The 23,405-nt window shown below is 39.3% G+C and overlaps 1 protein-coding gene across 7 annotated transcripts in view; it reads left to right on the top strand.

Annotated features, from left to right (window-relative positions):
- LOC108708756 (protocadherin Fat 3-like) overlaps positions 1-21,632 on the top strand; it is a 406,168-nt gene extending 384,536 nt beyond the window's left edge. For 3 of the 7 annotated variants that reach the window (XM_041582699.1, XM_041582698.1, XM_018247785.2), the window contains 6 exons: positions 5,974-6,127; positions 7,442-8,097; positions 10,283-10,396; positions 15,389-15,445; positions 19,338-19,373; positions 19,822-21,632. In XM_041582699.1, coding sequence (XP_041438633.1) covers positions 5,974-6,127; positions 7,442-8,097; positions 10,283-10,396; positions 15,389-15,445; positions 19,338-19,373; positions 19,822-20,441 — 1,637 coding nt within the window. In that variant the 3' untranslated portion in view covers positions 20,442-21,632. The remainder of the gene's footprint in view (positions 1-5,973; positions 6,128-7,441; positions 8,098-10,282; positions 10,397-15,388; positions 15,446-19,337; positions 19,374-19,821) is intronic. The other 4 variants (XM_041582702.1, XM_018247788.2, XM_041582701.1 and 1 more) reach the window with 3 other exon arrangements.
- The last annotated feature ends 1,773 nt before the right edge of the window (positions 21,633-23,405 follow it).

The following is a 23,405-nucleotide window of genomic DNA, read 5'->3' as shown; positions in this document are numbered from 1 at the left end:
GGGACTCTTGAGCCAACCGGGAGACATGATCTCAAGTGCCCCCTTTACCACCAACCACAATCCATTGCCCATTGCACCAAAGCTGCTACATACACCACACGTCACACAGCACCTACTCCACTGCCACCACACATGTTACCCTCAGCACAAACCTTCCCCCATACAATCTCAATGGACATACCTGGATCCTACCGGGATTCCTTCTGGGATTACGGTGGGCAAGTCTGACCCTGCTTAAAGGAAAACTATACCCCCAAAATGAACACTTAAGCAACAGATAGTTTATATCATATTAAGTGGCATATTAAAGAATCTTACCAAACTGGAATATATATTTACATAAATATTGCCCTTTTACATCTCTTGCCTTGAACCACCATTTCGTGACTCTATCTGTGCTGCCTCAGAGATCACCTGACCAGAAATACTACAACTCTAACTGTAACAGGAAGAAGTGAGGAAGCAAAAGGCAGAACTCTGTCTGTTAATTGGCTCATGTATTTTTACAGCACCAACATATTGTGCAGCGCTGTGTAACACATACACCAAGTACAGGGCACCATTTCTAAAGTTTGTACCTCTAATATCTAGCACAACATGTGCACCCGATTATGGTGGCCATAGAATTCTGTTGCATTGTGGGTAATACAAATTTAAGTTGTTTTTTTTTTGAATGAGGCCTATTGTTTCTATTACTGGATTGGCAAAAAAAAACAAAAACACAAAACAACAGAGCAAATTGTTATTTTATAAGGCAGCAAAATAAATCTGCTGTCGCTTTGTAGCACATTCTCATTCTCCGCTCGGAAAATAAATAGGTCAAGTACCATCGTGCAGGAACAGCGGAGCCACTCGTTCTGCAGTTTGAGTGTAATCATTCACATGCGGAAATCCTGCCAATAAACTGCTGGGCATTAGTGCCATGAGGGCATTCACTGCATCTACATTGCTTGCATTAAAGGGGAACTACACCAAAATACCATGTGTTTGCCTAATTAAAGAAACTATAATTCTAAGCAATTTTCCGATATACATTCATTATCAATTTCCAATGGTTTTGCAGTTATTTGCAAATGTTTTAATAGTTCCTAGTGAAAGCCATAGCTGTCCATTTCTGCAGTACTGGCTCTTGATACAATGTAGCAGGATTCAGCCTGGCCTGCTTCTCTTACATTGTTTCAAAAGACAGAGCTGCAAGGGCAGAGAATACAAATGGCCCATCACATACGACTTCCGGTAGCAAATACATTTACAAATAACTTCAAAACCATTAGAAATGTTTAATGTAAGTATATCGGAAAGTTGCTTAGCGTTGCATTCTCTTTCACTGTGCAAAAAACTGTGCTTGGGTGAAGTTCCCCTTTAAGTAGTGTGACGCAGATACTCCAACCACAGCAGAAATTCCTAGTCTTCAGTTGAGAAACCACATGTATGTTCCTGCTGGATCAGCATTTGATAAGACATGAAATGCAGAAACAAATTAAATATAATTCAAAAACGAGCTGCATTAAAAGAATTACAAGATGATGACGCCATAAGAATAAAAAAATGCAGATAAGAGAGGATTGGTGGTTGCTCTAGATACAAATACCTATAGAAATGAAGCTTTAAAGGAGAACTAAACCCTAAAAATGAATATGGCTAAAAATGCCATATTTTATATAGTGAACTTATTGCACGAGGCTAAAGTTTCAGCTTGTCAATAACGGCAATGATCCAGGACTTCAAACTTGTCACAGGGGGTCACCATCTTGGAAAGTGTCTGTGACACTCACATGCTCAGTGGGCTCTGATTGGCTGTTGAGAAGCTAAGCTTAGGGCTCGTCACTAATTATCCAGCAGAAAATGAGCTTCCCCTGTAATATAAGCTGATGCTACAGGTTTGCTGATTATTAAATTCTGATGCTAATTGCACTGGTTTCTGTGCTGCCATGTAGTAATTATCTGTATTAATTACTAATCAGCCTTATATTGTGACATTTCTATTCTATGTGTACTGTATATTGTGAGTGGGTCCCTAAGCTCAGTAAGTGACAGCAGCACAGAGCATGTGCAGTGAATCAGCAGAAAAGAAGATGGGGAGCTACTGGGGCATCTTTGGAGACACAGATCTTTACTGCTAAAGGGCTGTGGTTGCCTTGGGCTGGTACAGAAGCACAAAACATAATGAACAACATTTCTACCTACTTCTTTAGTTAGGCTTTAGTTGGGGTGGGTTCATCTGTAAATGTATATATATATATATATATATATATATATATATATATATATATATATATATATATATATATATATATATATATATATATATATATATATATATATATATATGTTTGGAGACATGTGTTCCATTTGGAATTACCTATGACTAAGAGCTAGGTAAGCATGAAACGCGTTAGGCTCCATGTGGGTTTTTTGTGATTTTAATATGATTGATACGATATGAAAAAAACAAGCATGGATATAGAGAAATTTTTGAATTTGTAGCTTTACCTCTTTTTGGTCACTAGAGGTCTCTATCATGCTATAGTAAGCATTTACTATACATTCACAGTGTTCTGTGAACCCGCTTTTTTGTGTATGAATGAAATGGAGAAAACCTTGTTATTATGTGTGCGAATGGTGTATAATCTGGTGTAATGTGATAACAGTGCCCACAAATTGCCCAGTGATCATGGGATTGGCAGAGGGGTGGTATGACTGTACTACACTGATATATTTGGGGTAGGAATAATCACATATAAAATTAATTTTCTGTACTATACTCACCCTCTCACATACCTCCCAACATTTTGGAAACAGAAAGAGGGACGGAAATGTTTTTGAACACGCCCATTTGTGTGACCACACCCCTTAATTACCATGTCCATTTTACAAAAATTGGCAGGTTATGAAAGTTTGAACACATGTCTGTGTTTTTTATGCATTATTACAGTTTTGCTGGTGAAGGTGAATTGCCCTTTAAGTTGTATAAGTTCTTATCTTATCTAAAACCGTTACAAACGTATGTTAAGTATGTATTCTGGGCTCTCTGCCAAGAGCCAATTAAGTTAGAAATTGTGTATCTTTTTCTGGCTGTTCAGTGCAGCAGACAAAAGAGAAACTCGGGACATAGTACATTTCGCGGACTGCGGGTTGAGCTGTCAACGGGACGGTTGGGAGGTATGCTCTCACTCGCACCCACCAGAGTGGGACATTCACTAAGATTCGTAGTTGCGCTGGCATCCGCTTCGCCGCACTTCACCAGGCGTATTTTCGGCTGCGCTCCGCAAATTCACTAAAATCCGAAGTTGCGCTCAGGGGTAGCGTAGGGTTGTGCTAGCGTTAATTCGCCAAGCAAAGCAAAGTTATGCTAGCGATGGTTAATTTGCATACGGCGCCAAATTGAAGTTACAATGGAGGAATATGTAGCAGCACTACACAAGCCTGGGAAACCTTCAAAACAGCAAATACAATTTTTATTTTGCCCTACACATGTGCCCACTGTATAGTTAAGTTGCCATGAGTTAGGAAATGTAGGGGGGAAGGAGGGGAGCCCCAAAAAAATGTTCAATCGTTTTCAGCCTATCACTCAGAATAAAGAAAAACGCCGGCATTTTTTGGGACTTAGAAAATTTTTTAACTTTTTTTGAAGAAATCCCTATCTACTCTATTGCGCTTCGCCACGTCTGAGGTGGCGAAGGAAGTCTAGCGGAAAAGGTAGCGTTCAGAACAATGCGTGCGTCAGTGAATTTGCGTAGTTACGTCCGTTGCGCAAATTCGCCAGGCGTAACAGTGCGAAGTAACACTAGCAAAGTTACGCCAGCGTCCGTTAGTGAATCGGTGAAGTAACAAAAATGCCCAACGCTGGCGAATTCACGCTAGCGTTAGGCGCTTCTGCGCTTAGTGAATTTGCCCCAGAGTCTCCAGTTACAGGAAACACAATTTATCTTGTAGTTTGTTTACAGCGCCATCTAGTGCTCATTGCCGGATATTAAATATGATTGAGCTCTCAGCACTGTTGGTAAAGGCATGAGACAGCAGCAAAGCAGGTTATATGCTGTAACTAATGCACTTCCACATCTTAGGGCAATGGCACATGGGGTGATTGCCAATAAGTAGCCACGGTGGCAAAATGCTGACAATTACCTCTTTATTTACATTAATGCTAATTACCTGGATCCTGCCCATGCTACTTGCTATCTCCCTACAGAAACCTTGAGTAGCGGCCAAGCACCACTCAGGAACACCAAAAGTCAATCAGTCAGTAGAATCCAGGAACCCAAATTTTTTGAAGAACTACAAAAAGGTCTTTATGTATAAAGGATAAAAGCCTGACGCGTTTCGTTCTCCCCAAGGACACTTAATCATAGGCTCTCTCCCGATAATGAAAAGCAACTCTAATGAATTCACAATACTTGCCAGATATTTCTTTAGCATTTCTAGATTTTTTTTCCTATTAAAGGGGAAGTTAACCTTTACACAGCCATGGAGCATTTATAGATTGAAAACTGACTGCCTACATACTCTAATTCTAAATAAGAATCCTGCTTTTGACATGTGAGTTCCACCTGAAATTTGCTGCTATTACTGTGATGCAGAAAGGGGAAGCCGGGGGGGGGGGGATTCAGGGGCATTTTACTTTTAATTAGGCTGTTATGTTGCAGATAAGTTGAAGTATGTGATAATAATTTAACCTTTGTTTGCTGATTTACTTTAAGTCCCTTGTTATAAGGGCTTATTAACCACCACTTGTGATGGGCAAATTTCTACTGATTCGCTTCACCATGAAATTCGAGAAACTGTGAAAAATTTTTTGAAAGAATAGTGAAAATCGAAAATTGATGAAAAGTCGCTCGCGTCAATATTGATGCTGGCGCTAAAGTCAAAGGGCGTCCAAATAGTGTTGACGCGCAACGATCTTGACACAAGCTACTTTTCGAACGCTGACGAATTTTGCGTGGGAGAGATTCGCAAATTTTTTCATCAGCAGCAACGCAGAAATTCGCTGCGAATTTGTGCCAGCCGAATTTATTCGCCCATCAATAACCACCACAGCTATAATTATGGCAATCCAAAAATGGACCCTAGTTTGGTGCATGTTGATGCCTTTTATTAAAGGGGTTGTTCACCTTTAAACGAACTTTTAGTATGATGTAGATAATGATATCCTGAGACAATTTGCAAATCGGTTTAACTTTTTTTTGATAATTTATGGTTTTTGAGTTATTTAGCTTTGTATTGAGCAGCTCTCCAGTTTGCAATTTCAGCTGTCTGGTTGCTATGGATCTGGGTAACCCTAGCAACCATGCATTGATTTGACTAAGAGACTGGAATATGAATAGGAGAGGCCTGAATAGAAAGATGAGTAATAAAAAGTAGCAATAACAATACATTTGTACAGAGCATTTGTTTTTTTTAGATAGGGGTTAATGACCCCCATTTAAAAGCTGTAAAGAGAAGGTGGCAAATAATTAAAAAGCTGTAAAAAATAAATAATGAAGACCAAATGAAAAGTTGCTTAGGATTGGCCAATCTGTAACATGCTAAACTTTAACTCAAAGGTGATCACGCAATTCCTGACTCGATCGCTAGAATCAGTCGGCAGCTGCACTTTCCCATTCATAAATTGTTCTACGCCTCTTCGCTGGATTAGAAGTGACCAGTTATGGGCAGTAGGTGTCACTGTGGAGTCACAGTTTGCACACAAAATATTGACAGAGCTTTTCTGGTTGAAAATTCAGACCGCGAAAACGGGGCATATTTATTAAGCTGTGTAAAAAGATTTTATTAAGGTGTAAAATAAATGACGTAGCTGTTTTGCTGATGTTGGATTCAATAGGTGCCAATAATAACCCCATTATTTTACACGTTTATCAACCTGGGAACCTCTCAATCTCCAGGCATTTGCTATTGATCCCTATTCACTTGCAGCTCTGTCTGTGTTTTTGTGCCGACTGCCCTATTGACCTTCCTGTCTTTCCCCCCATACAGGCTATCAGTGCGCTTGTCCATCTCAATTTATAGGGAAGAACTGCGAGTCGGAGATCACCGCCTGCTTCCCAAATCCGTGCCGGAACGGTGGGACGTGTGATCCCATAGGGAGCTCCTTCATCTGCAACTGCCGCACGGGACTGAGGGGATTAACGTAAGTACCAGCAAGACCGGCGTCTCTAATGGGAAATGGCAATTCATTATGCTGCCAGAGAGAGAAAATTAAATTTATAATTAGAATTTTGCCATCTTCCTGACCAAAGCTGAGCCGGGAAAACTGATGATCAGTAAATGGCTCGAGTATATATATATATATATATATATATATATATATTCTTATCTTTTAACTCAACTATCACTGATGAAAATGAGTTACATCCAACTCCAACCTTTCCCCTGAGGTTTCCCCCTGAGAGCTTTAGCGCATCGTTTCTTATTCCCCTATTCCTCTTGAAATTTTGATGTGTTCTGAAGTTTCTGATCTCGTTCCTCCACTTCATAAATATTGCAGCAAGTTCTTTACATCTGCTCTTTAAAAAAGTTTCTTATCTCTTGTTCTTGAGATGGTGAACTGTTATAATAGTTCTTGATAAGTTGGGCTGGAGCAGAAGACAATATTCCAGGTATAGACTGAAGACAATTACTTTTTGGTGTATGTTTCATGGAAGATAAGAAAGAGTGTCTGATATTGGGCAGGGCAGTGTCAGGAAAACAGTGCAGTGTCCCTTTGCCGCTGTCATTTACTTCCAGAAGTATCTTCACTTGAGGTGGCAGTGGGCACCAGGTCCAACATGGATATCAGAGTCCATCCATAGAACATGCAGCCCTACTGTAGTAGATATAACTGTGGTCTTTTTCCACCCAAATTTCTCAAGCCTGTAGATAACCAAGGATACACAATCATTAGCACTTCAAATGTTGGAAATAAAAGGAGGGCTATAAATGCTACCCATTAAGGACCATTTACTGACACAGCGGAAGCAAGTGCAAGAATACTAAGGGACACAAAAGTCCATGATTACCCATGCCTCCTAAACTTAGCCCAGATCACACTGAGCATGTGCAGTGCCGCTGACACTAAAAAGATGGCCTAAAATCCCAGATTAGGAGCTGCTATGGACAAGGTTAAAGGCCGCAAAATTCGGTCATTACTGTGATAGGGCTACTTTACCTCTGAGCTGCTACCAGTTAGTTCACTTTATAAACACAGCATTTCAGATTTATTTTTAGGCTTTAGTTCTTTAAGAAGAAATTCAGCTAATAAAGATATTCATAAGCAAAGGGGCAGAATAAGAATATTATTTTCATAGTCATACAAGATGCGTTGCTGTAGTAAAATGTGTGCTTAATCGATATTTCTAAAACATAGTTTATTGTTGAACATATTTTTTTACTGAGATTCTCCTGACTTCATATTTCAACGTCAAGTACAATGAGTACTCAACTGATTTTATTTTATTCTGTGAAGGTGTGAAGAAGATATCAATGAATGTGAAAGGGAAGACTGTGAAAATGGCGGCACTTGCGTCAATGTATTTGGATCATTTTTCTGTAACTGCAGTCATGGATATGTTGGACAGTACTGCGGCCTCAGACCAGTAGTAGTGCCCAATATACAGGCAGGTCATTCCTATGTCGGCAAAGAAGAGCTTATCGGCATAGCCGTGGTCTTGTTTGTTATCTTCGTCCTCGTCATCCTCTTTATTGTATTTCGAAAGAAGGTATTTAGGAAAAACTACTCACGTAACAACATTACTCTTGTACAAGATCCTGCCACTGCAGCCTTGCTCAACAAAACCAATGGCATTCAGTTTAAAAATGTGCGTAGCAGTGGTGACAGTCGAAATATATACCAAGAGGTTGGTCCACCACAGGTCCCAGTTAGACCCATGGCTTACACGCCCTGTTTCCAAAGTGATTCAAGAAATAACCTGGATAAAATGGCAGATGGTCTTGGTGTAGAGCATCAGGAAATGACAACTTTTCATCCTGAGTCTCCTCGGATACTGACAGCCAGAAGAGGTGTGGTGGTGTGTAGTGTGGCTCCGAATCTTCCATCAGTATCTCCATGTCGGTCAGATTGTGATTCCATCAGGAAAGGGGCCTGGGACACCGGGAATGACTGTAAGTAATAAGAAAAATGCAGGAAATTGTAAGTCACTTATTCAGTTTTGTAGCAATGCCAAAAAGGATGTGGAGAGAACATGGAGATTTGTGGGGAGGAAGCAGAGAGGAAAGAGGGTTCGTAAGAAAAGTAAGTATGTGCTGGATATGGTCACAAAACTGATAGGAGGAAGTGGAAAGGAAACAGAGAGGACAGAGTTGAGGGAATGAGTAGGTAGATCTTGGAGAAAGTCATAAAGCTGATGGGAGTGGTAGGAGACAGAGAGGACAAAGAGTTGAGATAATGAGTAGGTAGATCTTGGAGATGGTCGTAAAGCTGATGGGAGTGGGGAGGAGGCAGAGAGGACAGAGAGTTGAGATAAAGAGAAGATCTTGGAGAAGTTCACAAAGCTGGTGGCTGTGGGGTGGAGGCATAGAGGACAGAGGGTTGGTAGAAGAATTAAGTAGGTACTGGAGATGGTCACAAAGATTGTGGAAGGAAAAGGAGAGGAGGCAAAGAAGACAGAGGTTGGGAAGGAGTAGGTAGGTGCTGGAGATGGTCATAAGCTATGGAAGGAATTGGAGATGAGACAGAGAGGACAGAGGGTTGGTAAAAAGTTGGTAGATTTTGGAGAAGGTCACAATGCTGGTGGGAAGGAGTGGGGAGAAGGCAGAGATGGTGCTACGATCAAGGAAGAAAATAGAGCATGTCAAGTTTCTGGGTCAGTATTGGTTCAGGATATACTGTATAACACTATAGTAGATTTTTGTTAAATTGTGAATATTTAAATGTAGAGGGTAATCCTATTTGTGTGTGACACAACCTGTGGGAAGCCAATAGAAACATTATTATTGACGACAATCTAAATAAATGAACCAAAGTCGTCTTAAACCCCATCTACCTATAATGAGGTCGACGGGGGAAGCGATTGTAAGGTTCTATGTGACAGTTGCGATCAGTAGTTCAACTGATGAATAATAAATTGTCTAATCTATCTGATATATAATCTATCTGATTTACTCACCAGTACTCATAGTTGTTTTGTTTTATTTGTGAAATCCCAGCTCATTATTACTTTTACCTTTTGGACTTTGACCCTCTGGTGCAGCAAATGTCTAAGAGTGACGTTGAAGTGAACTGTTTTACTTTATTTTTTGTTTGTGTCATAGAAACAAAGGCTTCTTTGAAATCAATGAAATTCTTTTATAACTGAGTAATGGCTAATGTTGCCCATGTGCTTTCAACACGTTTTCTTGTAGGGGAGGCACTTGGAGATTATAGATTGGAAAATCTTTATCTACTGGGAAGCAATTGAACCAGGTCACACACTTTTGTAGGAAGAACTTTTTATTTCTGATGTCACACAGACCTGTAGCAATTCTTTGCAATTACCTTGCCAGTTGCATTGTGGGAAAATCACAGATTTATATTTGGTTGGCTTGCAGGAAAACCAGGGCAAAAATGGCTGTGAATATTGTGAATGACGCAGTACGTTGATGACATTATTGATATCCTCAAGATTGAATATCTCCATGGCAAAAAAGTATTTATAGGTCTATACCCGTTGTTTTAAAGGTCACAAACATATAGAACTAAGAAACATGAGTTCATTGATATTTCGCTAACATATTTATGCACATCAGTCCCTGCCCCAGTGGTACTTGAGGTCCCTATCACTAGGATCAGTTTCATCAGGAATTAATCAAACTGCCAGTTTTCGGAACAAGGGAGGAAACCCAAGTAGACATGGGCAAAATCTACAAACTCAGGCTCAGACTCAGGATCAGACTCAGGATCAGGCTCAGACTCAGGCTCAGACTCAGGATCAGACTCAGGATCAGACTCAGGATCAGACTCAGGCTCAGACTCAGGATCAGACTCAGGATCAGACTCAGGATCAGGCTCAGACTCAGGATCAGACTCAGGATCAGACTCAGGCTCAGACTCAGGCTCAGACTCAGGATCAGACTCAGGATCAGACTCAGGATCAGGCTCAGACTCAGGATCAGACTCAGGATCAGACTCAGGATCAGACTCAGGATCAGGCTCAGACTCAGGATCAGACTCGGGATCAGGCTCGGGATCAGGCTCAGGATCAGGCTCAGACTCGGTACCCCATGCAACAGTGCTCGCCAACTGACATAAACATGTGACATAAACAACATGTGACAATTCTGATTATATTTCTGTTTTATATACATATAGGTAAGGGGTTGGATGCCTCTGAAGAGGTGACCTGCTTTGTTGGAAGCAATAAAGGCAGCAACTCTGAAAACCAGTCTCTGAACTCCTTTCAGTCAGATTCGTGTGATGACAATGGTAAGAAAATGAGTTATTGACTTTTCCATGTGTCTATTTTAGCTGCAGTGGAAGCATTTCAGAATATTACTTCCCTAAAAAACGCTGGGGTTTACATACATTCTTGTAGTTTTGAGGGAAATATTTTTTACAAATTTTTTATTGCATTTACAGAAAATAAAAAGAACTTTGTACCCTATATGAATTCTCTGAGGGGTTGTTCTGTGACCATATAAAGGCACAAGGCTGCTGAGTTATACAGGGAACTCTGAGTATCACTCATGTATTATAAGAGATAATGTACCCCCTACTGTAAATGATAAGGATATTAGAAGTCACTGAGGGGTTGTTCTGTGACCATATAAAGGCACAAGGCTGCAGGCTGAGTTATACAGGGAACTCTGAGTATCACTCATGTATTATAAGAGATAATGTACCCCCTACTGTAAATGATAAGGATATTAGAAGTCACTGAGGGGTTCTGTGACCATATAAAGACACAAGGCTGCAGGCTGAGTTATACAGGGACCTCTGAGTATCACTCATGTATTATAAGAGATAATGTACCCCCTACTGTAAATGATAAGGATATTAGAAGTCACTGAGGGGTTCTGTGACCATATAAAGACACAAGGCTGCAGGCTGAGTTATACAGGGAACTCTGAGTATCACTCGTGTATTATAAGGGATAATGTACCCCCTGCTTTAAATGATAAGGATATTAGAAGTCACTGAGGGGTTGTTCTGTGACCATATAAAGACACAAGGCTGCAGGCTGAGTTATACAGGGAACTCTGAGTATCACTCATGTATTATAAGGGATAATGTACCCCCTACTGTAAATGATAAGGATATTAGAAGTCACTGAGGGGTTGTTCTGTGACCATATAAAGGCACAAGGCTGCAGGCTGAGTTATACAGGGAACTCTGAGTATCACTCATGTATTATAAGGGATAATGTACCCCCTACTGTAAATGATAAGGATATTAGACCTCAAATCAATCAAATTACTTGGTTAAATAGGACACTAAGGAAAATGGCAAGAAACCTACAATATACAAGAAACATACAGCTACCCACGGAGCTACATTTTTTGCCCTTAGACTGTGGATAAAAGATATTTCAGGGCAAAGTGTCATTGGCAGCCTATTTTCCATCCTATCTGCCCATTCATTTTTCATAATATTAGTGGACTATTTTCTACCCTATCTGTCCCTAATAATCCTTTATTTCACTTTTGTTTTCTTCACTTCGTCTTACTGCTGCTTTAATGGTTCTATATATTTCACCAAATTTTTGAACTGTGTTAAAGGGGCAATGTACACCTGTGTGTTCAGCAGGAGCCAATAATATAGGACTTGTACCGAGCAAATGTGTTCTGTCTCTTCTTTTAGTGTGGATATATCCCTTTATGCTTTTATTTTTTCATTAGAAAGTACAGGTATGGGACCTGTTATCCAGAATGGTTGAGACTTCGGGTATTCCGGATAACGGATCTTTCCGTAATTTGGATCTTCATACGTTACGTCTACTAGAAAATCATGTAAACATTAAATAAACCCAATAGGCTGGTTTTGCTTCCAATAAGGATTAATTATATCTTAGTTGGGATCAAGTACAAGTTACTGTTTTATTATTACAGAGAAAAATAAATCATTTTTAAAAAGTATACTATTTAACAAGCTTAAGGCATGGAGAACCCAGATTATGGAAAGATCCGTTATCTGCAAAACACCAGGCCTATTCTGGATCACAGGTCCCATCATGATTTATGTTTGTGTTTGTTTTGCCCTTCTTATTGTGTATGGGGAATATGTAGCTCTTAAACTCTAATATCCACCAGCCACTTTTCCTCGTTCAACCCACCATCAAAAAGCTGCCATTTTAGTAAATTACGGGTAAATATTTCCTTGAAGAGATTTTTTACTTTTGATCACGGTCACCTTCTCAATGTGAATCCACGGTGATCAAAAAATCCCGGCAGAAGCTTCCTATTCTAATATATGGGAAGTGCTGTGACTGTGGTGTACAGGAACCGTTCATTGAGTATTATTGGAGGACAGGTTTGCCCTATTCTCTCTTAGGGGCAGATTTATCAAGGGTTGGAGTGAAAATTTTAATTTTGAAGTTCGAATTTTGAAATTTTTTTATGGCCAAAACTGTGAAATTCGACTAGGGAATTGTTAAAATTGTATTTGAGTTTTTTTAAAAAATTTCAATTCGATTTTCAAGATTTATCATACACTGGCCCTTAAAATACTCAAATTTGATTATTCGCCACCTTAAACCTGCCGAATTGCTGTTTTAGTCAATGGAAGACGTCCTGGGATCAATTTGGAGTTCTTTGCAGCCTTCCTGACTTTCGAGTTTTTTTCGGAGAAAAAACTCGAATCAAATTCGTTTTGAATTCCATTCGAGGTTGCGGGTCGATCCTATTAACACAAATTACAAAAATTCGATTTTTTTTTTTATTTTTAATAAATTGCAATTGGTCAAATTTCGAGTTCATGGGAGTTTTATCGAACCTTGATAAATCTGGCCCTTAGGGCAAGGCCAGATGTGGCGTTTTTGCGGTGTTTTATGTTGCGTTTTTAAAAAACGAACAGCCAGGCGTAAATACGCCACTGAAACCAAATGCGACCATCAACATGCGTTTTTCATTAGTTTATTCATGTATTTACGCAAAGTGTGGTTTCAAACATGCAGATCCCATAGAGTCTATTGATTTGGTAGTTTCTTGTGCTAAACAACACCAATAATGGCGTCCTGTGGCGGATTTCAGCTTGCAAGCGCCCTGTGTGAATTGCCATAGTGCGTTTTCCATTAGTTTCAGTGGTAGTGCAGTTTATGCGTATTTACACCTGGCTGTTCTTTTTTAAAAACGCAACATAAAAACGCCACGTCTGGCCTTGCCCTTAGCGTATGGTAAGCGCACTGCCTGTGGCACATATGAGCCATTATAAAGAAGCTTATGGTGATTCAATACATGTTCCTTGTTGTTGGTTTTGTTAAGGAGGCCACAGTAATGGAACGTTGGTGCACAACAGCTCTAACATCTTGTTATACTTCTTTCAAATATTGGTGATAACCTGACCGGGGTCATTAATGTGAGGGTTTTTAATGTATATAGGTAATTATAAAGCTGATATCGAATGACCGACCCATTCAGTTTTTAGAATTCCTCAGAATTAAATCACATGCCATGGAACTAAAACTATAAAGATATAGAGGCACAGAATATCCATCCAGGGGCAGATTTACTAAAAAGCACACATCGCACCACTTTGCCAGGTGCATATGCGCTTCGACTACACTAATTCACTAAAATGCGACGCTTCGTCCCAGGCGTCGAACTATGGTGATTTTTCGCTAGCGTTACTTCAGCAGTGCGAGATTTTAATAGTGAAGATGCGCTAGCATTTGTGCCAAGCGAAAATTCGCTAGTGATCTTGCGCTTAAGTCAATTTGCATACGGCGGGTAATTTAAAGTTGTATGGACGTCTTTATTATAAATGTTGGTGCAAATGCTTGAAGTTACCACTTATTATTACACATGTCCAGGGAAACTTAATAAAGACAAGAGAGTTAATATAATGCCCTACACATGAGCCCACTGTAAAATGAATGTTCCATATGTTAGGAAATGTCTGGAGAAAACCGGTTATCCAAAAAAAGTTTGTCAGCCACAAAAAGTTTAAGTCAAGACTTTTGCAGGCAATTCTGCTTCAAAAAAGGAAAAGTCGCCAGCGTTTTTTGAACTTTAATACATTTTCATATGATGTAAGTGACAGAAGATTGAGGAAGATCTGGCTGCTTTATAGCACTTCTCCTGGTCTGATGTGGTGAAGGCAAGTCTGGCGAAAGAGGTAACGTTCAGTAAAATCCGCAGTTTAGTGAATTTGCGGAGTAACGCCTGTTTGCCAGAGCGAAAAGTTGCCTGCCGATAGAGTGCGAATGAACACTAGCGACAGTCCTGTTCACTAGCGATTTGGTGCCTGCGCCTGTTAGTAAAGTGCCAATGTCTTTGTGGGTGGCAACGCTGGTGAAAAGTAGTTAGCATTAGCCACTTCGCTCTTTAGTAAATATGCCCCCAGGATTCCAGAAATTCAGAAACATCAACACTAAGGAGATTATTTAAGGTGTTTTGAGCTTTTAGGTGTCTTTCCTGATCTGACACATTAAAAAGTACCCCAAACAAAAAGAATCCTTGAGTTTTTAATGACTTGTAAAAGGTGAGTTAAGCTGCCCATACGCAGAGAGATCCGCACGTTTGGCGATGTTGCCAAACGAGCGGATCTCTTCCCAAAATGGCCACAATGAAGTGGGCGATATTGGGCTGATCGTGGGCCATAGGGCCCAGCATCCGGATTATAATGCTGCCAATATGGGCAGTCGGATCGCGGGAACGCATCTACGAACAGATGCGACGGGATTTTTAACCCTGCCGATTGACATCTGGCCGACTTTCAGCCAGATATCGATCGGGAAGCCCGTCGTACGGCCCCGCACACAGGCCAATAAAATGCTGACTCTGTCTGTCGGCTGCTTTTATTGGCCCGTGTAAGGGCAGCTTTAGCGGGGGGAGAGCCTAGAATCTAGATATATCGCTCCACAGCACAGATAAAGAAAGAACTGCTCTTACAGCCACACAGGTGACTCTGACCTCAAGGCCAGGGTACTAGTGACCAAGTCTAGCTTCGGAACAGAATTCATATAAAGTTAGGGGGGCTCCCAGGGGAATCCGTTTACATAAAATTTTAATCTGTCTTAATGTCATGCAAACAATCTTGGTTTGTTTATTATGAAAATACACATGTTACACTGGCAAATCAAAACAATAGCCTTTAACAGAAAGATAGTGGGGCATGGTATAAATTATATATATGAATACTTGTCTGTATAGATGTGTAAATAAGACATGAAATAACAGTAGCTCTGTACTGTGGGAGTTTGGTACTAACGTGTCTGTTGTCTTCCCTTCCCTCTGTTGTTCCTCTCCCCCCTTCCTCAAGCCTCCATAGTGACTGTCATACATCTAGTCAACAATGTTGATACTGTTGAAAATGAAGGTATTTACATCTTTTCCATAACCTTTCGCATTCTAAAGAATAAAAATAGATGCACTCTGTCTACCGCGTTGAATCCGCTGTGCTGTTATCCGTGCATGCTCATATCCCGCTTATGTCGAGTGCAATTGACAGTACAACTTTGCATGCGCCCGAGAGACTTCACAGCAGTCTGTTTGCATAACAATCACATAACAAATCACTGGGTGCCCTTTCCCGGCACGGACTCTGTTATTTACCAAATTTTGCTCAGAGTAACGGCAGTTCTGTTATTAGTTCTGCTTACATGGAGCGCTTAAGTGGAGATGGAATGTTCTCCCTCCTATTGCGGGAGTGCTAAGCGCTCATCAGTAACGTTATGCAAACACACTGGAATGCAACTGTATTTTAAAAAGAAAGATGTATTTGTTATTAAATATAACGTCTCAAATATTGTCATGAATTGGCACGTTTTCTTCAAATTGTAATTTCTTTCATTACGATAATAAGCTTTAATTTTACTGATATTACAAAGTCTTCTTGAAACAAAAGTACAGGTATGGGACCTCTTATCTAGAATGCTCGGGATCTAGGATTTTCTCGGTCATGGATCTTTCCTGTAATTTGTATTTCCATACCTTAAAGGGGTAATTCGCCTTCCAGTTCATTTTTAATAGGTTATAGAACAGTGATCCCCAACCAGTAGCTTGTGAGTAACATGTTGCTCTCCAACCCCTTGGTGTTGCTCTCAGGGTCCTCAAAGCAGGGGCTTATTTTTGAATTCCAAGCTTGAAAAGCAAGTTAAAATTGCATAAAAACTAAGTATAGTGCCAATTAGAGCCTCTTGTAGGCTGACAGTCCACATAGGGGCTACCAAATAGCCAATCATAGCCCTTATCTGGCACCCCAATGGATTTTTCATGCTTGTGTTGCTCCCCAATTCTTTTTACATTTTAATGTGGCTCACGGTTTAAAAAGGTTGGGTAACCCCTGTTATAGAATGACTAATTCTAAGCAACTTTTCAATTGGTCTTCGTTATTTATTTTAAATTAGTTGCCTTTTTCTTCTTTCTAGCTTTCAAATGGGGTACTCGTCTTTCTATTCAGGCCCTGTCCTCTTCATATTCCCTTATTTAAATCAATGCATGGTTGCTAGGGTCATTTGGACCTTAGCAACCAGATAGCTGAAAATGCAAACTGGAGAGCTGCTGAATAAAAATCTAAACTCAAAAATCAGAAATAATAAAAAATGAAAACTAATTGCAAATTGTCGTTAGAGGTATATTTATCAAAAAGTGAAGTTGGTCCTCTAGAGTGAAATTCCGCCACCCTGCATTTATTTCTATGGGATTTTTAAAAGAATATTCATAAGGATTAATTATATCTTAGTTGGGATCAAGTACAAGCTACTGTTTTATTATTACAGAGAAAAAGAAAATCATTTTAAAAAAATTAGGATTATTTGGATAAAATGGGAGAAGGCCTTTCTGTAATTCTGAGCTTTCTGGACAAGAGGTTTCTGGTACAGGTATGGGATGTGTTATCCAGAATGCTTGGGACCAGAGGTTTTCCAGATAACGGATCTTTCCGTAATTTGGATCTCAGTACCTGAAGGAATCAATGATATATTAGTTAGGAACTGAGGCTCAAGTACAAGCTACTGTTTTATTATTATTACAGAGAAAAAGGAAATCATTTTTAAAATTTTGAATTATTTGATTAAAATGGAGTCTATGGGAGACGGCCTTCCCGTAATTCGGAGCCTTCTGGATAACGGGTTTCCGGATAACGGATCCCATACTCGTACTATGTTCTTTTTTTTATTATTATAGAGAAAATTTTGGTTTACTGCCTAAAAGTTTTCTTTTATATCTGTTAATGTCAATGCCTTTTCTGTCTCTATAGTAAAAGGAATTCATTTGATATAAATTGTGATGTTTAGATTAATGCCCATTCTTGCTGCCCTTTAAACTGTTCATAAAAACAGAACTCGCAGGGTTTTCATATGTAACACCTTTTGCAATATTTGTCTTCTGTACATTTTCACACCATTGTTGTTCGACCTTCTAAGTGTCGGCAGCCTTTAGTTTTCCTCTCTTCCACTGAAAAGGACCCTCTTGTTTTCCAAAGCAGAGAAGGACATGTGTTTTGGAACTTGTTTCACGATCAAACTTTTTGAATTGTTCAATATGCAGAAAGATCTATTGAGCAGGCAGGTGAGAAATAGGACTAGGTAAATGACCCATACAGAGTTTCTCTTAGTCAGTAAAGAGACGGCAGTATTCAACTCACAAAATACATTTTTTACACACTTTTTAGGGAATAAAAATGACAAACAGTGACAATTGCCAGAAGGCATGGGTGGAGGGTGCTGGTCATTCCTCCACTGGCTCAAAAAGGACATTAGAGAATCTCTATATATGCCATTCACCTTAAAGTTGACTCAAATATTACAGAAGGGGCAACTTAGCCCAATTATATAGCCCCATACTGAACTATTTCACCTCCCTAACCCTATAATTAACCCAGCACACCCATCAAATAAGGGTGACATTCATTCTGTAAAAGATAAAGGTAGAGATTTACTATGGTTTGAATGGTAAATTCCAATATTCGAGTTGTTGTTTTGGTTAAAACTCACAATTTTGAGGTTAAAGCAACCAACTCGAATTCAAATTCGAAATTTGAATTCCAATCCGAGCAGTGTGGGACTGGGATGCCAGGGGCCCACCAGAAAACCTTAGACCGTGGGCCCACTTTCCAAACTATTATTCCTCCTCTCCTCCCTCAACCTCTTTATTCTCCTAGGGGGTTATTTATCAAAGTCGGAATTTATCTCAATATTTTCTGAAGAAAACACTGACCAAATCCACACGAGTTATTTGGCTTATTTATTAATACACTTTCCTGAAAATTTTGTTTGCGGGAAAAAATCTTGAAAAATCTGATTTTCGCAATTTTTTCGGATTTTTCATTCGATTTTTGTGATCATCTGAAAACTCCAAATTTAGCCCCAAAACTCAGAAAACGTTGGGGTATTGCCAAAAGCCCAGGATACTTATATGCAACCTCGACAGTTCTGAGATGCCGGATTTTCAGATTTGGACTTTTCCATCCTCGGGGTTTAATAAATTCTGGAAAATTTGTGATTTTTAGTCCGATTTTATTTAAAAAAAAATCACAAATTTTTCATGATTTTTGCATTCGTCATTTAGTGAATAACCCCCTTAGTCTTTTATCTCTACATATTATACTCAATTCTTCCATTATTAAGCCTCTTAAAGAAATAGGGTATGACCATGAAATAGGCCAAACGATTAGAAGCAAGAGGGCCACTGACATCTGGGCCCACCGGGAGTTATCCTGTATCCCAGTGGGCCAGTCCAACACTAAATCCGAGATTTATCATCCCCCTACCCTGGAAGTAACGCAAATTCAATAAGTCGCCACCTAAAACCTGGCGAGTTCATGTAGAAGTCAATGGCAGAGGTCCGCTGACCTATTTGAAGACGTTAATAGCCTTCCTGAAATTCGAGGAAAACTTGATTTGAATGGCATTAGAATTTGATTTGAATTTGGTTCGAGTTTTTAGGTCTGTAACATTCGATCGAATCTTAGACTGAATTTTAGCCTCACCTTTCCATAAGAATTTTTTGAAATTCTGTTGCAGTGAAAATAATTCCGACATCAAAATGAGCTGGGGCTTGGGCCAATGAGTTCTGACTTGAGTATCCAGATTTATAATTATATACATAACTCGTCACTGTAATATTCCACTGTTTATGCTTATTTATGCCCAGTATCTCCTTCTAGATGAGTTAAAATCCAGATATTTATTGATGACTGCATGCAGAACCAGTTTCCCTGAGTGTTTCATTGATTATAAGGCTTGTTTTTCTTTCTCTGAACCAAACAGCTTCGGTTATGGACCAAGGACAAAATTACAACAGAGGTGACATTTGTAGCTCCGGCCCATCTGCATTTTGTTGTTGCTTCACGATTTTCATTTTGTACTCACGACCGCTATACACTTGTTGTGCTTGTGAAAAGAAAATGTTTTCGAAAGCTTCGTCTTTGTTCCTACCAATATTTCCACCTACTCACTTATTATGCAAGATTTCTGTTCAGCACGTGGCAAATTTCCAATATACTTCTCTTAAAGTCCAGGTTCTAGCATGCGGTAACATTTCATCTAATATGATATGATTATTTTTTGCTTCTTGTAGAGTCCGATAATACACTGATGTTGCTAATAAGACATGGCTGCCTCTGCGTGTTCACATAAACATGATATTGAAACAGCATGGCTTTCTTTTATTAACAGGTGCATGCCACACCTCAACCATTATCTCCACTCTTTGGCTGTATATTAATATTTCCTTCCTTCCTTCTTTCTCCAGCGTATCATTGGGACACGTCGGACTGGATGCCAAATGATCGTTTGTCTGACATCGAAGAAGTTCCCAATTATGAAGCGACAGAAGGAACATCAGCTCACCATGGAAGCACCAGAGAACTGGAAACAGATTATTACCTGGGTGGTTATGACATTGACAGTGACTACCCACCTCCACAACATGAAGACTATTTAAGCCAAGATCAGCTTCCACCTCCACTTCCAGATGATTTTCAAGAACATTATGACACCCTACCTAAATCCCAGCCAATATCTGTGGCAAGCACACTTAGTCCTAATTGTAGACGGCGGCCAGAGTTTCATCCCAGCCAATACCTTCCACCCCATCATTTATCGAATGAAATTGAGACATCTGTTACACAACCTGGTCACTCGTTTAGTACTTTTGGTCCAGGCCCAAACCAAATATTGGAAAAGACAAGCACAGATAATGTATCTTTATCCTTGCACAATTCAGTGGGTGCTTCTTTATCAGATGTCTCAGCTAGCTGTGGATTTGAAGATACAGAATTAGCCATAAGTGACTATGAAAGTTTGGATGACTTCAACATGGATCACTCTCACATTCCCTACATGGAAACCCAACATCAGACACAAGTGTGAAGGAACATATGACTTAGGAGATCTTATTGACAAAAGTGCAATGCAAAAAAGAAGGCACTCCTTTGCAAAATCAACTCACGCCAATGATGATGATGATGATGAAACAAATCCATTTGTTTGTATGTCACAAATCTAGAGCGCAAACAGGGTTTGGATAATGAAATACTAAAAGGTCTTAAAAGGACCTCATTTACTATTACAAATTTGGGAAAGGGAAATAGTTGATAATCATGAATTAATGTATAACATATTATCATGCATCAATAGAAAATGGATGGCTAAAAACAACTGGAAGGAGTTTAAGGATAATGCATAACAATAAGCACTAGGGCTGTGTAAGGATGGCCCGCTTTAGAAATGTTTACTGGAATAGCACAAAAATGATAAAAAACATAAAAATTGAAAACGCTTTAATGGGTGCCAGAAAAGAGGTATTTAAAGCATCGCGTTACGGTTCTGCTAGAGAACTTTCAAGTGTTTAATAGATACGCTACTACGTTACTAATGGCGGTACAATATGTGTGTGTATGTATATGAGAACTAAATGCTAGCCATACTTTTAAATACTATTTAAAGAATGTGCGTGCCTTCTCAGTACTGGCTTTATTTGGTTAACTCCCACAGCAACATTTTTACATTTGCACTTCAGAAAAATAAGAGGTCCATTTCTACTAAAAAAAAAAAAAAAAAAAAGCAATAGGTTTTTAACCCTACGTGCCACTGTGCCGATGCCATCGACTCTACAGTTGTGGCTTTTTCTTTGATCTATGCCGCGCTGCTTGGCGACGGGCAACACGACAAAATCCGACACCAAAGGGTTAAACCTTTATTTTAAAGCATCAAACGTTGCTGCAAACCTTTACATCTTTAAGTTATGTAAGCAATAAAACTCGGTACGTTGTATTGTCTGTTTGTGGTAGTTGTTCGGCAGTATTGTATATGGCAAATTGTTTCTTTTATCAGTGTTTTTGTACAGTTTTCTTTTCAATTTTGAAGAAACACGATGGTAGATAGACATCAGACTAGTTATTTTAGTACAAGGGAAAAAAGTTGTCATCCCCATGTGCCACACTAGACTGATCAAAGCGGCATGCGTATGTGTTTTATAGAGGTCAAAAATACATTCACATTCTTTCAAAATAATATTTGTGAAATGGCTCAACCCTGCACAATAAAAGTACTGAATTCAAATGTTTAATTCCTTATTCCATGTAGTTGTTTTTCCTCTTTCGTAAATACATAATAATATTTTAAGCATTGTTTTTCATTTTTAAATAATCCTCTATCACCTGCTATTAGGCAGTGGTTTACAAAAACAAAACCCCTAAGACATATTCGGAGATGCTCCTATAGTACAACTTAGTTGCCAGTTTGGTTTGTGTATTTGACTTTTGGATTCCTGTGTTGAAAATGAAGGTTTCAGGAAAAAAAAAGTTATTTCTTCTGCATCCCAAAAGGAAGAGCAGCTTGATGACAGCAGGGACATCATGGTGGTGGGATCTCCAAAATGGAAGAGCAGCTTGATGACAGCAGGGACATCATGGTGGTGGGATCTCCAAAATGGAAGAGCAGCTTGATGACAGCAGTGACATCATGGTGGTGGGATCTCCAAAATGTCCATGCGGAAAAAAAAGGTTATTAGTTCTGCATCCCAAAAGGAAGAGCAGCTTGATGACAGCAGGGACATCATGGTGGTGGGATTTCCAAAATGTCCAGATTTTGAAGATCCCACCACCATGATGTCCCTGCTGTCTTCAAGCTGCTCTTCCATTTTGGAGATCCCATCACCATGATGTCCCTGCTGTCATCAAGCTGCTCTTCCTTTTGGGATACAGAACAAATAAACTTTTTTTTCCTGAAACCTTCATTTTCAAGACAGGAATCCAAAAGTCAAAAACTAAACAAAACTGGCAACTAAGTTGTACTATTGGAGCAGTTTTTCCTCTTTCGTAAATACACAATCATATTTTAAGAATTGTTTTACATTTTTAAATAATCCTCTATCACCTGCTATTAGGCAGTGGTTTACAAAAACCAAACCCCTAAGACATATTCGGAGATACTCCTATAGTACATCTTAGTTGCCAGTTTGTGTATTTGACTTTTGGATTCCTGTGTTCTGCATCCCAAAAGGAAGAGCAGCTTGATGATAGCAGGGCCATCATGGTGGTGGGATCTCTAAAATGTTCATGCGTATAAAATTGATTTCATGTGTTGGAGGTTGTTGTTGGTGATATTATTGGCCCGAGTAATATTAAAGCACATTATGGGCAAAACTGGGGAAACTTTCTACTGGGAATTCTCTCATTGAGCATTTCCTTGATTTGCAGGACCTTCCAGTTTCATTTGAGGGTCCACCACCAAAACAGACCACAGAAAAACAATCAAAAGAAAGCCTCATTTAGAAAAATTTCATACATTTTCTTAATTTTGTTTTTTTTTTCAAAGATGCTTGATTTTTCTTTTTTAAAGCTTTTTTGTTTATTTTGATTTCACACATCATGTCAAGATATCAATAGATGCAATCCACCCGCACACTCAAAAGATCTTATCAAGGTGTTACACCTTTAGACATCCTTTTCTTGCCCTTTCCATCAACAAACTATATGAAGGGAATAATATGAAGGGGAAAAAATGCTTTCCATTGTCACGCTCGACATGGTTGTGACATTTGTAAAATTGTTTGGTAGTTTTTTATTTTATTTTATAAGTTCAAGGAGGCAAAAGGAATTACCCAAGGATTCTTCTAGAGATCAGTTGTAAGCTGAGAGGGTGAAGAGGCAGACATATCTATATGGTTTATAGTTTCTGAACGATAACACGTGTCCGTTTTCACATTTTCACTGGTTAAAACAAGCCCCAATGGTTTCTTTAGTATGCAGTTGTCGTACCTTTTTATCTATAAGTGTTAAAGGAGATCTAGAGCACAACCTGTGCAGGATCCTAGTTAGGAATGGATGTAGT

This window comes from Xenopus laevis, chromosome 2L, assembly GCF_017654675.1.
Source record: "Xenopus laevis strain J_2021 chromosome 2L, Xenopus_laevis_v10.1, whole genome shotgun sequence".
Classification (NCBI taxonomy): Eukaryota; Metazoa; Chordata; class Amphibia; order Anura; family Pipidae; genus Xenopus; species Xenopus laevis.
This window is presented reverse-complemented; position numbering and strand designations above follow the sequence as displayed.